This window comes from Mustela erminea, chromosome 6, assembly GCF_009829155.1.
Source record: "Mustela erminea isolate mMusErm1 chromosome 6, mMusErm1.Pri, whole genome shotgun sequence".
Taxonomy (NCBI): Eukaryota; Metazoa; Chordata; class Mammalia; order Carnivora; family Mustelidae; genus Mustela; species Mustela erminea.
In genome coordinates, this window is record NC_045619.1 from 28557377 (window position 1) to 28575221 (window position 17845).

Genomic DNA, 17845 nt, shown 5'->3' on the forward strand with positions numbered 1-17845 from the left:
TGAAAATGAGGTTTCTTAGACCATACTCAAATGATCCTGAATTCCTTAGGATTAATTGATAAGAAGATTTAGTATAATAAGAAGCATGGTTCTATAGACATACATATGACTGGAAGAGAAAGAGGTATCCAAAAATAAGCTCAGCAATAGCTATACATATACCAGTAATGAATGAGAAGCAATTTTGCAGAAACAAAAATTTGAGAATTACCAAATATATTAGCATATTTGGTTACATAAAACCTTTATATGTAAAAAGGACAAAAACAGAAGAAAAGTATATTTAAGCTCTGCATTTCATATTAATTACATCTTTATTTTCTGTAGACCAATTATTAAAATATATTAAAACTTACTAAAATGAGTAGTATTGTGATCAGGTAATCCTTTCTCTCCAAAAAGGACAGAAAACAGTAGCAGAACAAAAGGAAATTCATTTAACCTTTCAAGTGACAAAGAAATGCAAAGAAATTATAATGAGGTACAACATGGTGTACTAATTTGACAAACTTTTTGAAAAAAATAGATCTAAATTTATAAGGCTGCAAGAAAGCACAAAAATTTTACTCTTTTACGTTGCTGTGGTAATATAAATTGGTGTCACGGTTTGGTACTGGAATTCATGGCAGCAGTCAATGAAGATGGATTTTAGGCTGGGGGATGGATGCACTGGACTCTTTTCTGGTATCTCGGGTTACTCTTGCAGTTTCAATCTTTAGAAGTATTAACTGTTTAAAAATTAAGTGTCTATCTATGTATCTATATTATAACCTATAACCTATATCTCATCACCTTTATTCCTGATGCTCCTGATGTTCAGATCCTCATATACTTCTTAAGTGAAAGAGTCACGTTTGCTTAATTTTTTCTGATTTCTTGCAATATATATAATATTTGACTTCTTTTCCTAATTTCTTGCTATATATATATATATATAGAGAGAGAGAGAGAGAGAGAGAGAGAGAGTTGAAATTAAGGTGTTGTTTTTGTTCATTATCTATAGACATTGATTCTTGTCAACAACAAAATTAACAAAATCAGCCCTGGAGCATTCACACCTTTGTTGAAATTGGAACGACTTTATCTATCCAAGAATCATCTGAAGGAATTGCCAGAAAAAATGCCCAAAACTCTTCAGGAGCTGCGTGCCCATGAGAATGAGATCACCAAAGTGCGGAAAGCTGTGTTCAATGGACTGAACCAGATGATCGTCATAGGTACAGATATTCTTAAAACTCTAAGGCCAGGATTGAAGGTCCACCTTAGAAGATTCCAAGTAAGATATAGCTGCAGGAGGTAGACCAGCCAGAGCTTAGATATCTTTAGCCTGTAGGAGTAACAGTAGCAAAATCGGCAGAAATGAGATTTGGAATCGTACCTTACAATGTTTTTGTGTCTCGTCCTCAAGGATCTGAGAATGTGGAGAAGTTCTAGGGCCAAAGTCACCCTACTGTATGCCCAAGATGCGAGATGGAATTAGGTGGTGATTGATTAGAGATATGTGGGGATACCTTTCCATCATGGGAATTGCTTCTATTCTGAACATCTGTAAATCACTCGCTTTAAACAATGTGTTCTAACGTTTTGCTCCATGTGTGGTAAAAATGATGATTTTATAATTGGCTTACAAGATGCTAATATTTCAAATTATTTCATATTTTAATTCATCTCAGGAAAGTAATAACACCATAATAAGTGTGACTTATTAACACATGGTTTTGTTGATTTCTGTGCAATCCTGTATATGTACTTTAAATAATCTTCTTGTTATTGTTTTCATCACTATTGCTTTTTCCATAAATTTTTGTTTTCTTATTGTGTTTGTTGTTTGTTTTAAAAAAAGAAAATTTTGCCTCAGTTTGCTATCCCTTTGAAGAGTGTATCCTTTAATTTCTCTTTGGTTTCTCAGTCAAGTTATCAACCCTAATTTCTCTTAAAATCCTTAAAATCTTCTCTTAAAATCTTAAAAAATTGAAACAGACGCTACTCTGATTTGCAATATCCTAATGTTGTCTGCTAAAGCTTTGTATTTATTGCATTTGTAGAACTGGGCACCAACCCACTGAAGAGCTCGGGAATTGAAAATGGAGCCTTCCAGGGAATGAAGAAGCTGTCCTATATCCGCATTGCTGACACCAATATAACTACCATCCCTCAAGGTGACAGAAAACTCTCTAAAGCAGTCTGAACAACTAAATCTTAAAACTTTAACATTTAAAAAAAATTGTTTTGGAAATTTAAATGGTGACTGAAGTAGCCAATGTTATTGCTGGTAAATTGTTTACCCTTGGAAGTGTTGTTTTTTTTTTTTTTTTCAACCTAGATGACTCCTGGGCCATCACGGCCCACAGCAGAGATGGCTAAACCCTTCTACCTATTAAGTCTCTTCTAAGATATAACAACACACAATGATTTCATATTAAATAATTGTGATAAAAGAGAAGAATTGTGATAGCACAAATGTACAATTATTTAAAAAACAGAATGCCTTAGTGGCATTAAAAAAGAAGATACATGATGTACCTTGAGCCAATTTTTACTTGAGTCTGCAATCTTTTAGTGAATTCCTTTCCATCATAGGACATCTCAGGCCTTATGAGTAAGAGCAGCCACAGAGGTCATGCTCTTGTATGATAGTGTCTGTTGTATGTTGTAGAGTGGGGATTTTGGTCTGTAGGGTTGAGTTCAGTTTGTCCCTAATTGGCTCTAAGGCCTTGGACAAGTTTATTCAATATTTATGCCTCAATTTCTTTATTTTTAAAAATATTTTAAAATATTTTTAAATATTTTAAAAATATTTAAAATATTTTAAAATATTTTGTTTATTTATTTGACAGAGAGAGAAAGCATAAGTAGGCAGAGCAGGAGGCAGAGAGAGAGGGTGAAGCAGGCTCTCCACTGAGCAGGGAGCCCTATGAAGAGCTCGATTCCAGGACCCTGGGATCATGACCTGAGTCAAAGGCAGCCACTTAACCAACTGAGCCACTCAGGGGCCCCTGCCTCAATTTCTTTATTCATGAATGTGTAATAGCATTAGTTTGCCTTAAAATTAAATAACTAATTAGAGAAATATCTGGTATTCAAATAAGTAGTAGATTAATATTACCTTTTATTATTTCTTAAAATTATTTTGACACTCATTTTGCTTAGGCAAAGTACCAAACACCAGAGACAGGACAATGAATAAGGTCTATTACCTGACTTCAAGGAGCTTATCACCAGAGCAAAGCCAGACAGGTCAGCAGCAGTCATCACACGGCCTCATGCTAAGGGTTCCCTGAGGGAGGCAAGGAAGCCAATCTTTGTGAATCAGAAAAGAAATCAACTCACCAAAAAAAGCAATTCCTCTAATTCTCACATTTTCCCTGCTCCAGGGTTTTAGTGTCACAAAAGCCCCTCTATAGTCTCAAATTTTCCCCTCCATCTGGCCCTTTCTCAGCTTAGATATCTCGTTCTTGGACTGGGTACAAAATGTAGGTTCTTGCCCACAGAAAACCATTACCCTTCACTGTACTTCCGCAGAAACTCAGCTTCCAAGAAGATATATTCCATAGAATGGTTTCTTACCATCCCTTGCTCTCTCCACAGTCTTTTTGCTACAGAAGATGTTTTTATGCCTATAATAGTAACTGTTGGTATAGATTAGATAGATAGACAGATAGATGATAGATAGGTAGATATTGATCTACAGTGTATGAAGCACCTTCATGTTGGGCCTCCAACTTGTTGCATCATAACAAGTGGTTTTATTCTTTTGTTTTTTTTTTTTAATTCCTAGTGCAGAGGTGTACATATCTATATCTATGTTTATTTTATGTTATATATATTAATATTATCTCAAGTGCAGATGTGTATATATTTATATTTTTAATATATTTTATATTTTAATAATATTTTAAAATTTAAATTATAGTTTTATATATTACATGTACACATGTAATATATGCAATGCCCAAAGCTATAGAGCGGTAGGAAATGGAGTAGAAAAGCTGGAATTTAAAGTCGGGGTCTTTTCCACTACTTCATGCTGCCAAATGACTTGCATTAAACACAGTCCTTGATTTTGCTTTCCTTCTTAATGCGTCCTCCAAAATATGCCTCGGGAACACATTTCATCACTTAGTGATCTGTATTTGCTATTTCTCCTCCTTACTCTAGGTGCTCTTTTCTCACCATCTCTAGTTTACTTTTATGTATGAAACACTTACTATAAAAATTATAGTAACGAAGTTTTGCTAAGCACTTACTAATACCAAGTATCATGCTGAAGGCTTTTTATGGATTCTTTGCTATGAATTTCAAACCATTCCTCTATAGTAATATTATCATACCTACTTAATAAATGAGGAAAATGAAGCTTAAAGACACGAAGTACATCGTGCCCAAGGTCCTGGGGCTAGGAGGTGGCCAAGTCAGGACTGTGCTGTGCTGACGTGAGTTCATGGGCATGACCATTGTACTCTGCTGCCAACTTAAGTACTCCTGCCTATGCATATTTATGCCAACAAAACAGATAAGTCTGCTTTTCCTAGGCTTGACCCTTATGCCTTATGCCCTTAAGCACCATCCTCTGGGAGTCTTAATGTCCATACACTATCTACCATCAATGATGGAAACACATGGCAGTGGAGTGAAGTGGAGAGTTATGTATTCTCCACGTAGACCACATGGGTGGAAGGTCTGATTCTGCCACTTAGTTGTTCTGTGACTTCAGGCTAATTTTTGCACATCTCCAAACCTCAGTTTTGCTGTGAAATGGATTTGTTAATGACACCTGTTTTCTAGGATATTTGTGAGGATTAATAAACACAAATAAGACGCATAATGTGCAAACATAGTAGCTGGCCCAAAGTAAGCTCTTAATATATTTACCTTAAAAATGGGAAGGGAAACGAAAGGGGGAAAAAAAAGGAGGCAGAGTATAGGTTCTTAGCTAAATATTACTACAGTGGTAAATGATTACGGTATTCTTGATAAATTTGCCTCTCTCTATCCTATTGCAGTTTTCTTCCACTGTCAAACTTTCTCGTGGCTATCACTTCCCTTTTGGGAAACTGATGCTGTAGAAGGAAGACACTTAGAAAGTAGGTAGGGTTATGGACACGATGATGATTGTTGTTCTAGAGACAGTACATTTTTAAAAACATCTTTTTGTGGTGATAGGGAAGAAAAGATGTGTATTCAATTGCTTTGTTTTATATATTCATTCATTCATTCATTACATATAGGAATATTTTAAAAATCCACATTTATTTATTCTAAGGAGATTCGGGAGGTTGAAATCCCTTATTCCAAGAGTGACTGTGGTCTCCTGGTATTTAGTCATAAGAATGACTCAATTGTGATTTTGCTACTAGACCCCAAGACCAGGATCTTGAGCCTCCATGCCATGAAAATGAACACCAGACTCAAGACAAAGAATGCTAGTGGAGTTTATTAGAGATAGCATGCCTGCAAGGGAGCTGACTGGAAAGAGGAAGGGGTCTTGTGCAAAGAATAGAAAAGCCACTTTTCCAGAGGACGGAAAGAGAGTAGGGAAGCATTCTTCAATCCCACGGTCATTAACTTGTGGTCATTACTTCTCAGTGGACACAAGACAATCATAGGATGTCTTTCTCCATGGTTGACATTCTTTTAGGGGTCCTGGAAAATAATAATACTTGTACAAGCAGGCTTTAAATTGTTACTTCTAATTTTGCCCAGACACCCATTACTCCTAACGACTATTATTTCATTCGTTCATTTTCCCAGAAGGAGGTATTTGTCTCTAAGCCTATGGAAACTTTTAACCTTGGCCTCAGACCAGTGGCTTTCAGGAGTTAAGTCCCTCTTGCTTTTCCTACACTGTCTCCATTTCATTCCCTTCAGTTAAAAGCATGCTATTTGAACTCTCTTTGACCGTCTGGGATCATATTACTTCCCCACGTGGCAGCTAGATAACCTCCAAAATTTGTAATTTGGAGTCTCTGCTTCTTCATCTATAGAAGGGAGGTTCACAAAAAATAATTTGTAAACTGAAAAAGTTAAATGAGCTAAGCTAGAAAAACTGCCAGTATCTGTGTTTGCTACATGACAGACTTTCTGTGAGTAACTTAGCATTTCCCCCACAAAACATCATGCTGTAGAGAAACAAACAATAAGTTCAAATCAAATATGGACTAAACTTTTACATGAGAGAGATGGTATGGACAGAATTCAGGGGTGTGCCATGAAAATTTTCTTACCAAACATAACCTACAGTTTCCCAACTTTTTTCCTTATGGACAGATAACCAACACTCTCTGCTAAGCAGATGTTAGTTTGACATGTAACTGATTTGCTCTTTTCTTTGTAGTTGTGGCTATTCTTGTAAGTGGAACAATATGCTCTTTAAAAAGCCATATAAAAGCATCATATATCCTCAGATGGCAGGAGGAAATGAAAATAAAATATTTAAACTTTTATATTAATATTACTAAATGTTTAGAAATCATAGCTTTTCGAGAAGTACTACCCAGAGGTTTCACGGATACTTTGGATTTAAAATTATTTCCCCAGGTGTTCTACATATGGCCGATCACTTGATTCTAGGCCTCTGCATTTCTCTTGTGTAAAGAAACAGTCTTGATTTAAAAGGTCCAAGTCAGCTTTAGCTCTTTCTACACATCCACGTTGTAGAGGCATTCGAGTTTTGTTTCATTTGTTTGTTTTTTAATGTGAAAAAGCCCATTAAGACTAAGGCCAACGCGGTTTATGAAGCGTTAGTTTTTTTTTTTTTTAAGATTTTATTTATTTATTTATTTGACAGAGAGAGAGAGATCACAAGTAGGCAGAGAGACAGGCAGAGAGAGGGGGAAGTGGGCTCCCTGCTGAGCAGAGAGCCCAGTGTGGGGCTTGATCCCAGGACGCTGGGATCATGACCTGAGCTGAAGGCAGAGGCTTTAACCCACTGAGCCACCCAGATGCCCCATGAAGTTTTCGTTATTAATAAGACTCATTACTGAAATACTTCATTAAACTTGTATATAGGTTTAACTTACACATAATTTTTCTGTTATAGTTCAAATGCTTATCTCGTTTTACCTTTGTGGTCTTTTATCAGTGACAGTGTTAGCTTAGTAACAAAGGTGGAGGAGATTAATGAGATTCAGGGTTTGACTTCAGTTCTATGACAGTATCCTAACAGTTACCAGGACAAAAATCTACTACGTGATAAAGATAGTCCACGTTTCTGTTAAAATCAATCTACGAGAAAAGTAAAAATTGCTTGTCTTACTTCCCAAAGCATCTATTATTATGAAAGAGATGAAGAAAAAGATAGAAAGCAAAACTGATGGAAAAGATGAAAAGCAAATCCTTTGGAGCTCTGTGTCTTTCAGCAAATTGGTGGCCTACTGCTTGTTAAGTCCGTCTACATCCTGTAACTTAACATTCTGTATTTCTCTATTCCAGGTCTTCCTCCTTCCCTTACTGAATTACATCTGGAAGGCAACAAAATCACCAAAGTTGATGCATCCAGCCTGAAAGGACTGAATAATCTGGCTAAGTAATAATATTCTTTCATGACCTTTTATCAGTAGAATGGCCAGATGTTAAAGTGCCTGCATGTTCCGAATTAGAAACACAATGGGTGGTTGCTGACTGTTTTAGTTGTTGGCCCTAACAAACTCAGACCTCAGCAGGCCCAATTGCTTCTTTAAAAAACAAAAAACAATGAAAGGGCGCCTTGGTGGCTCAGTGGGTTAAGCCTCTGCCTTTGGCTCAGGTCATGATCTCAGTGTCCGTGGATCGAGCCCCACATCGGGCTCTCTGCTCAGTGGGGAGCCTGCTTCCCTCTCTCTCTCTCTGTGCTTCTCTGTGCCTACCTCTCTGTGCCTGCCTCTCTTACTACTTGTGATCTCTGTCTGTTAAATAAATAAATAAAAATCTTTACAAAAAAATAAAATAAAAAACAATGAAATAGCATACTTACCATAACCATGAAGATTATCTATCATATTGTTTTTAGATTAAGACATATCTTATGTACCTGGTGACTGATTAAGTCAGTATGTTCCTTCAATATGTTCTAACTTAGTTGCATTAAATGGAAGGTCAAGTAAATTATAACAGTGTTCAGAATTTGAAAATGCCTTAAAATGAAAGTTACCAGATCATGGACATACTGGGCATCCCACTCTATGGTACTGGAATAATTATAATGAGATTCTCTCACTTCTGTTCTTTGAAGAGTTTAAAATGTCTCTGGACATCTAGCGTAGTCTAACAAAAGAATTTTTTTTTTTTAACAAAAAATTAACTTTTTTTTCCCCTGATAGATAGTCATTTGTTCCTTTTCTGCTTTCTAGTCTAACTTTAACCTTTCTGCATTAACAATCTGGTTAAGTAATTAAAAAAGGGAATGCTTGCAAACTATTTGCTTTATCTTCAAGAAGCACTGGGCTCTTGAATGGTATTACAGAATGTTCTTACAAAGGAGCACGGTGTTATGCCAAATTGACTCACTCCTCTTTTATCTTAAAAATTTTATGGTAGATAAATAAATATAAAATATATCATTTATCCTTGAGAATTAGCTAAGACCAGATGATGTATAATACATCTTTTCTCATTTCTGTGGAGATTTCCAGTGAGCCAGTGGATGATAAGGGTTAAAGGTGAGCCTGTACCTGTGACTCTAGCTGTCCTTTCTTACCCTGGTGTCTCCAGTGATAAGAAATAATTTATCTAGGGATACCTGGGTGACTCAGTGGGTTAAAGCCTCTGCCTTTGGCTCAGGTGGTGATCCCAGGGTCCTGGGATCTAGCCCCACACCAGGCTCTCTGCTTAGCAGGGAGTCTGCTTCCCTTCCTCTCTGCCTGCCCCTCTGCTTACTTGTAATCTCTGTCTGACAAAAAAATAAATTAATTAAAATCTTAAAAAAAAAAAGAAAGAAATCATTTATCTAAAGATACTTGAATTACAGTCTCTAATACAGCAAATATATTTTGAAAGAGTATTAGGCATCACTGACCCTTCTTTGTGATTCAGTCCCTCTAGCTGCAGAACAATGTAGGAAGACAAGTTGCATTGCCTATTTTATAGAATGATCTTTAGGATGGCCAGTAGTAGTTGCAGTAGTAATAGTAGAGATGAACAATAATCTAATTCCAAATATGGTAAATCATTAATAATATCTGTACCTTTTTAGAAGAAAAATTCATTTTGTAATGAAAGTGGTACGGAGATTTTTTAAAAATTCCATTCATTAAATGGAACAGACTGACTCAAGTGGACAAGCAAACTTTTCTGACTCAAATTTATCAAACAAATTTCCTTTTGGAATCAAGCCTTGAAAAATCTGTCTATGAAACCATCACATCCTCGTGTTGTTTATTCTTCACTGATATTGGAACATGAAAGGTATTTTGGTGTTGAGCATCAAAACTGTGAAAAGAAGGAAAAAGCAGCCACCCCTGATCTTGAAACAGTGTTGCAGGGCAAATATTCCAATTAGTTATTAGAAACAAGTGGAAAGAAAATAGTATACGCCTCTCTCCAAAAATATGAGATGGTTTTCAGGCACACCTCCCTTCTGTTATACATGTATACATCTATGATCATCTCCCTAAGTGGATTTTAATCTTTGAAGGAAAGAATAATGGTTTTTGAGCCTTGAGTCCTCTGCCTTCATAAACCTAGGATAATCTTGTGAACATGGTAGGTCCTCAAAAACATTTATTGATTGAATATCTACGTAAACCATGAGAAAAGTGAAGTTTCTTTGAATCAATTATTAGGATTATCATGTTCTGAAACTGAATTAGCCCCAAATTGGAAATGGGACTTGAAGTGTTGTAAGGAATAGAAGACATCTTTCTATAATAAAAAAGAAAAGACCAGAAACTAGAGATAAATGTCAGAGATTAGGGGGAAAAAAATATTCTCAGCCAAGAGGTCAAGTCAATAATCCATAACTAAGATAAACCAACTATTTTACTAATAGCCTAAAATCAATATACTATGATCTCAATTATTTCAAATATCAAGCCATGATTAAAATCGAAAGACATTGGTCAGATAAACCAAAATCGAAATCCCAAAAGGGCCCAAAGATCAAAACAAGCTGAAGGCAAGCAAAAAGCGTCCTACAGATAGTTCCCAAGCCTATTCCACAACATTTGAATGATCCCAGTAGACTCTGCCTCTTTTTTTTTTTTAAGATTTTATTTATTTATTTGACAGAGAGATATCACAAGTAGGCAGAGAAGCGGGCAGAGAGAGGGGGAATCAGTCTCCCTGCTGAGCAGAGAGCCCGATTCGGGGCTCGATCCCAGGACCCTGAGATCACAACATGAGCCTAAGGCAGCGGCTTAACCCAGGCGCCCCATTTCCTCTTCTTTCTCTTGGAGCTAGATTCTTGCTCTCTTTCATTACCTTGTTGTCTCATCCCTGATATCCCCTCTCTGCCTTCTTGGATTGGCAGCACCCCGGTTTTGACAGAGTCATGCAGCCCCAGAATGCCAAATACATTAACCTTATCTCCGAGTCGACCTCTGCCTTTTGAATCCCATTTACTAGGAAGATACCTCACAGCTGCAGAACTTTGACCTTTCATGCATTTAATTAAAAATATGCAACCCAAAACTTTGAGTGGCATTGTATAAGAAATGTCAGGGGCCAAGAAAGAGACAACTTAGGTCAGAGATCAAGGCCAGTAGCCAGGAATGTCGGCACCAGGCAAATTCTGATATTAACAGGTGGTCATTGATAAAACCCAAACAAAAGCAAGATGCTAATTCTGTTAACCTTCCTGGCAGGTGTGTTTATGGATTCATTAGATCCTTCTACCTTTTATTTCCAATGAATAAATTTATATAATAAATATACAGTTATTTGATTTCCACAGCGACCAAAATGATAATGGTAGTCCTTTTCGTTTTCTCTGAAGTGAATTCATTATATTCATTATACAGAGAAATCAATTTGACAGCTCTTCATTGATCATAACAAACTCTGTGTTCATACTGTGTATGCCACAAAACAGTCACTTTTCTCTAGGAGTGACACACAAGTCATTAGCCCCTTGAGTTTTTTTTAAGAGGGTGACAACAGGAACATTTACTAGAGGATGCCTGTCAGAAGGGTTTCAAAGAGAGTGACTCCAAGCTGGGAATTTGAGAACACATGGGCTCTCTCCGAGCTCGGGAAGGTTGCAAAAAACATTCTAGGCAGAGAGAACACTAAGGCTGAAAACAAAGAATGTCCTTTCCCGTTGACTGGGTAAATCACCCAGCGCCTGTGAGGAGGGCAGCGGTGTGCAGTGCGCGCATTCATTTCTGCTTTCCTTCGCAGGTTGGGGCTGAGTTTTAACAGCATTTCTGCCGTTGACAATGGCACGCTAGCCAACACTCCTCATCTGAGGGAGCTTCACTTGGACAACAACAAGCTGATCAAAGTACCTGGTGGACTGGCGGAGCATAAGTACATCCAGGTAATGCAGTACTGCTAAATAGTGTGAGGGGTCTCTAGGGGGCAAACCCTCCCCACTGGGATGATGGGGGGCAAGAAGGGAAGCTCTGCTTACAAATCTTTTTGCAGGAAGTTGTTTTTAATGTTTCCACATAAATATTCATTCTGGTTTCATGAAAAACACAAATTTATTTTTTTAAAAGATTTTATTTATTATTTATTTGTCAGAGAGATAGAGCACAAGTCGGGGGAGAAGCAGGTAGAGGGAGAAGCAGGCTCCCTGCTGAGCAAGGAGCCTAGTGCAGGGCTCCATCCAAGACCCTGGGATCATGACCTGGGCTGAAGACAGAGGCTTTAACCCACTGAGCCACCAAGGCATCCTGAAAAACATAGGTCTAAAGTATTATTTATTTAAATAAGACTGTTACCTTAAACTAGTTATAGTGCTGACTTCCAAAATATAATATTTTTAATGAAGCAGGCAAGATAGTTTGAAGTCATAGATCACTGTAACAGAAACATACTGATTGAAAAAGATGGTATAATCTGTGAACCATAGATATGGAATAAAATAGCAGTTATAACTTTTAGCTTCAACAGATGTCACGTAGGTCAAAGGGCATATTTAGCTGGCAGTGTGACTGAGTTAACTTTATATAGGTTATTGAGTTATAGTACATTCATAAGAATAAGAAGATATCCAGGGGTCCACTATGGTAACAGAGCTTTCTAGTCTGTAAATCTATAAATGTATGGCATGTCATTAGTTTAAATAATAACAATATTTTCACACATAATAGCATAAGACTTCCATTGTTACTTTGAGGAACTAGAACAAATATGTTATTCAATGTTTTTATTTAAAAAATTAATAAGGGGGTTATTCATAAATTTTATGTATTTGCTTGTTTTATCTAATTTTTCAGTTTCTTTAAAGGTCATATTTAAATTGTCTCTTTCAGAAATTTACATAGGTACTTAGTTCAGTCATGACGATTCAGAAATTATATGTTGGAGTGCCTGCGTGGCACTGTCAGTTGGGTGTTAGACTCTTGGTTTTGGCTTGGGTCATGATCTCACCATTGTGAGATCGAGCCCCACATGAGATCTGTGCTCAGCGTGGAGTCTGCTTAAGATTCTCTCACTCTCCCTCTGCCCCATTCCACTGTGCTTGCATTCTCTCTCTCTCTCTCTCAAATAAATAAATAAATTTTGTAAAAAAACCAAATTATACCTTGACATTGATGTTCTATTATAAATAAATAATTTTTATAAAGTTGCCATTTTGGTAATGTTTCCACTTCTTTGGTTGGTGTTCAAGATAGGTTTATCCCTTCCTTGCTGTCAGTTATGTCAATATGTTACTGACCTCTCTTCTTTTTTATTCATTTGTGACAAAAATTCCAAATGAGATTAATGCATCATGATTTACATAAGGATTCTGTTGGTGGTGGGTATTTTCGGGGGGGGGGCAGTTGTTTTGTTTTCATTTTTATATCCTAGAATAATCAGTTTTACCTTCTTAATTGCTGTTTTTCAAATGTTAGTCTGGTTGTATTACTGAGTTCATAAAATAAGTTTAATGAGTTAATTTAGAACATTTATAAGACAGGCTAGGCTCAGATGGGTTAGAATGAATGGAAAATAAAATATCAATGTAATGGTAATTATTTCATAAAGACTTTGTTTAAATGCACAGATTTATATATACTAAATACATGTATTGTGTTTCTTATTGTGGGTCACAGAGAAAAAAATTATAAAACATGGTATTGCTATTTTGAAATCTTTGTTGAATATCAGCAAATCTCATGAGGATTCACACAGGGCCTCACTCTTGGTTCTTCTTTTCTAATTGTCTATCCATGCATCCATTTCACCTCCCTTCTTTTTTTTTTTTTTTAAAGATTTTATTTATTTATTTGACAGACAGAGATCACACGTAGGCAGAGAGCCAGGCAGAGAGAGAGAGGAGGAAGCAGGCTCTCCACTGTGCAGAGAGCCCGATGCGGGGCTCAATCCCAGGACCCTGAGACCATGACCTAAGCCAAAGGCAGAGGCTTTAACCCACTGAGCCACCCAGGCGCCCCCACCTCCCTTCTTATAGGCTTCTAAGGATTTCACCTACTTTATTGTCTTGTGTGTATATATATAATTCAGTTATTTTTAGCAAAATTATATTGTTCTTCAACCATCTCTAAAATCCAGTTCTTTTTTTATTTCATTTTATTTTATTTATTTGAGAGAGAGAAAGAGTGAGTATGAGCAGGGGATGGGCAGAGGGAGAAGCAGGCTCCCCTTTGAGCAGGGAACCTGATGTTGGACTTGACCCCAGCCCTGAGATCCTTGCCTGAGCTGAAGGCAGACATTTAAGGGACTGAGCCTCCCAGGCACTCCCACCACAATCCAGTTCTAACACTTCTATTACCCCCCAAATATTCCTTTTACTTTTTCTAGTCAATTTTCAATCTCATCTTCTGCCACAGGTAGACACTCAAACTCTTACATTTCAGCATGATGTTAACTACAGATATTTGTAGATGCTCTTAATCAAGTTGAGAAAGTTCTCTTTTATTCTTAAGCTTATTGAAAATTTTTATCATGGATGTGTATTCAAATGCTTTTTGTGTGTCTGTTGAGATTATCATGTGTTTTTGTCTTTTATTCTTTTAATATAGTATATTAAGTTAATTTCCAGCTAAATGAGTTTTACATCCTTGAATAAATCATGCTCCATCTTGGTCATGGTGTATAGAATTTTTTTTTAATGTTATGAGATACAGTTTCTGGATATTTTGTTAAAGGTTTTTGTCTATGCTTATATGAAATATCTGATTGTAAGCTGTATGTGTAAGTGTGTGATGATTTGTCTGGCTTTTTTTTTTCTTTTTTTTTTTAAGATTTTATTTATTTTATTTGACAGACAGAGATCACAAGTAGTCAGAGAGGCAGGCAGAGAGAGAGGGCGGGGAAGCAGGCTCCCAGCTGAGCAGAGAGCCCGATGTGGGGCTCAATCCCAGGACCCTGGGATCATGACCTGAGCCGAAGGCAGAGGCTTTAACCCACTGAGCCACCCAGGCGCCCCTTGTCTGGCTTTAATATTAGAAAATACTGACTTCATAAAATGAATTGGGAATAGAGTTTTCTTTTTTACACAGACTGATACTTGCTTTATGTCTTGATATTTTTTTCTCTCACCTTCAGTATTAGTCATAAACTCTAACCAAATGTGTTTCCTCTTTCTTGCTAATTATTCTAGTAATTAGAGAATGGCAAATGAAAAGAAATTTTCAGTTTGAGAATTATTAAAAAACAATACTTGGACGTATTGTTTGGCTTAATATCCCTCGCTTCTGTTTTTATGTGATATCTATTCTCCTTCCAAACTCTTTCTTAAACAAGACCCTTTTCCACTGCATATAAGTGAGTGCTATGGTTGATGCAAAAATATTTTAAGTTAATTATTATGAGGTAACACCTCATAGGTTTTACAATGTACTTTAGAAATTTTCTCTTTCTATATTTTCGCTTTGGTTGTATAAGTCACTTCTTGCTCTTCAAAATTCACATGTACGTGATAGAAGTAAAAACTCATTTCTAAAGTCCTTTTCATAAGTCTGATACTTAATTTCCCCAAGGAAAATCTATGAACATGTTACTGTTATCTTAAACATAATCATAAAATACATTTCGGAAAAAATCCTACTGAACAGTAGAATTATATTCATAAGGTAGAATTTGTAACACATAGTGCATTTTCATTTAAACTTTCTAGGTCTGTTCATCCCAAATGCTGATACTCAGTGTTTCTTAGGGTTTGTGATTATTTTGACTCTAACGCTGCCTATACACTTTTTCTTCACTGTATATTACTTCCTCATTTTGTATAATTTTGTTAAAATGTGCATCACTTTATCTTTGCCCCCAAAATGCAATATTCCATGGAGACACAACTTGTCAAATAGCATGAATTTACTCATGTATTCATTCAACATATATTATTGAACACCTACTCAGTTCTAGTAGACACTGAAGATACAGTCATAAACAGAACAAGTTTCTTTCCTCATGGAGCTTTTATTCTAGAGGAGGATACAGACAAAACACACAAATATATAATAAGCTATATAGTGATAATTACTATGAAGAGTTAAAGAAGTGAATTAAGGCAGAAGAGTGCAGCCCAGGATAGTCAGGAATGAAATCTTTGGTAAGAAAAAGTTACATGAATCACATGAGGGAGCAAGCCACGGAGACATCCTGGAGAAGGTCAGTCCACGTGGAGGAAACAACGTGTGCCAACTAAAAGAAGGACTGTGATTTTCCTATTAGAGGAAAAACAAGTAGGGCAGAGTGGTTAGATTGAATAGCAAGGGGAAATGAGGTCAGAGCAGAAGGATGTCAGATCCTGTTAAGTTTGTGAGCCAATGTGAGAACTTTGGACTTTATTCGGCATGAGACAAGAAGGCACTGGAGTGTTGAGGGGAAGAATATATAACTTGGCTTACTTTTTTGAAATAATTGCTCTATGAACTAAGGAAGGAAGATTGATTTTAGGGCAGAAGAGGAAGCAGGAACGATGACTTCAAACATCCAGGAGGAGATAATGGCAGTTTTGGACAATGTTGTAGGAGTCGATACAGGGAGAGGACTGGGTCACATGTACGTTTTGAAGATTAAACTAGCAGCATTTGTTGATGGTTGGGTGGAGAGTGTAAGAGAAAGGAAAAGTCAAGGATAAAGAATAAAGGGGAAAGAATAAAGTATTTACATGAATGGCCCCATCTACTTAGAGGAAAATAATCACTCTCCATTATTTCATTTTGCAGGTTGTCTACCTTCATAACAACAATATCTCTGCAGTTGGGTCTAATGACTTCTGCCCACCTGGATACAACACCAAAAAGGCCTCTTATTCAGGTGTAAGCCTTTTCAGCAACCCAGTCCAGTACTGGGAGATCCAGCCATCCACCTTCCGATGTGTCTATGTGCGTTCTGCCATCCAGCTTGGAAATTATAAATAATTCCCAAGAAAGCCCTCATTTTTATAACCTGGCAGAAATTCCATTAATATCATTGCTCAAAAAAGAAAAAAAAAGAAAGCTAGATACTGGAAACTTAACTGCAATGTGGATCTTTTCCCCACATGATTTATAATACATAAAGCTGAATATGCAGTTGAAATAATTGCCTACAATAAAAAATACTTTGCCTGCCATTTTCAGAATTCTTTTTTGAAGCTTTCTGTTGATGTTAACTGAGCTATTGCAGATACTCTTATTCCCTTAAACATAAAATTTGGAGTAAATATATATATGTCGATAATTTAGTAAAGCTTTTCGTATTTAATTCTTAGAAGGATTCAAATAAATTCTTAGAAGGATTCAAATAAAAAAGTCCATCTTCGGTAGCTCATAGGGTGTTAGACCCTTTGACATAAAGTCAAACTTCAAGTTCTGTCTAGTTCTGTGTTAATCCCCGTTATCATTGGTAAAGCCTCATTTGAATATGTAAATTCAAGAAGGCTATGTAAAATTTTTGCTTATGTCATCATTTTGAAAAAAATAAATTTACAAATACATTCAAAATTACCATTGTATAAAAGTGTAATTGTAAATCTTCCCTAAACCCCATTTTGTGAAGAGAGCAGACATTGTGTTCTAGACAAATATAGCACATCTCTTCAAGTTCTCAGATATTTCTTTTACTCCTGTTTTTTGACATTCATGTATTATAACTTACATTATCTATGATCAGTGCCAAGCTGATAAAGCCCAAAGCTGATTTTTTTCCTGATTGGTCTAGAAAGGAAAGCTGGTATTTTCGGGTATTAAAATACTTAAATCAGTCTTAAAATACCTTGTGTATAATCAGGCTGCTCACCTGAATATTTCTATAATTACAAGATGTATTAGAAATATTTACTGCACTTAGTTAAACCTTCAAATTTAGAACTTTTTTCTTCAGGATTTAAAAAGACTTATCAAAGCAGACCATTCAGTAGGCCTGGGGAATAGGCTGATTTACAAAAAATAAGAGATTTACCAAAAACTACATTGATGCTACCAACGTCTAATCAACAAACATGTGAGGATAGTTTGTTCTGTCTACAACGTTGGTTGTTTTATGGTTGCAAATATCATGACCAAATCCAAGATGGTTTTTTAAAGAAGATTGTATTTATTTAATTGAGAGAGAGGACATGCACACACAAATGCACACGTGGAGGGTGAGGTTTAGACAGGGAGGGAGAGGGACAAGCAGACTCCTCACTGAGCATGGAGCCTGATGTGGGGCTCAATACCATGAGCTGAGATCATGATCTGAGCTGAAAGAGTCAGACTCTCAACCGACTGAGCCACAGAGGCAGCCCCAAATCCAAACTGGTTTAAACCAAAAAGGAAAACCCAAAGAA

General features: G+C 36.5%; 1 protein-coding gene across 2 annotated transcripts in view; it reads left to right on the top strand.

Annotated features, from left to right (window-relative positions):
* DCN (decorin) overlaps positions 1-17021 on the top strand; it is a 43038-nt gene extending 26017 nt beyond the window's left edge. For both annotated transcript variants that reach the window (XM_032346785.1, XM_032346786.1), the window contains exons 4-8: positions 1004-1217; positions 2046-2159; positions 7432-7525; positions 11314-11452; positions 16260-17021. In XM_032346785.1, coding sequence (XP_032202676.1) covers positions 1004-1217; positions 2046-2159; positions 7432-7525; positions 11314-11452; positions 16260-16454 — 756 coding nt within the window. In that variant the 3' untranslated portion in view covers positions 16455-17021. The remainder of the gene's footprint in view (positions 1-1003; positions 1218-2045; positions 2160-7431; positions 7526-11313; positions 11453-16259) is intronic.
* The last annotated feature ends 824 nt before the right edge of the window (positions 17022-17845 follow it).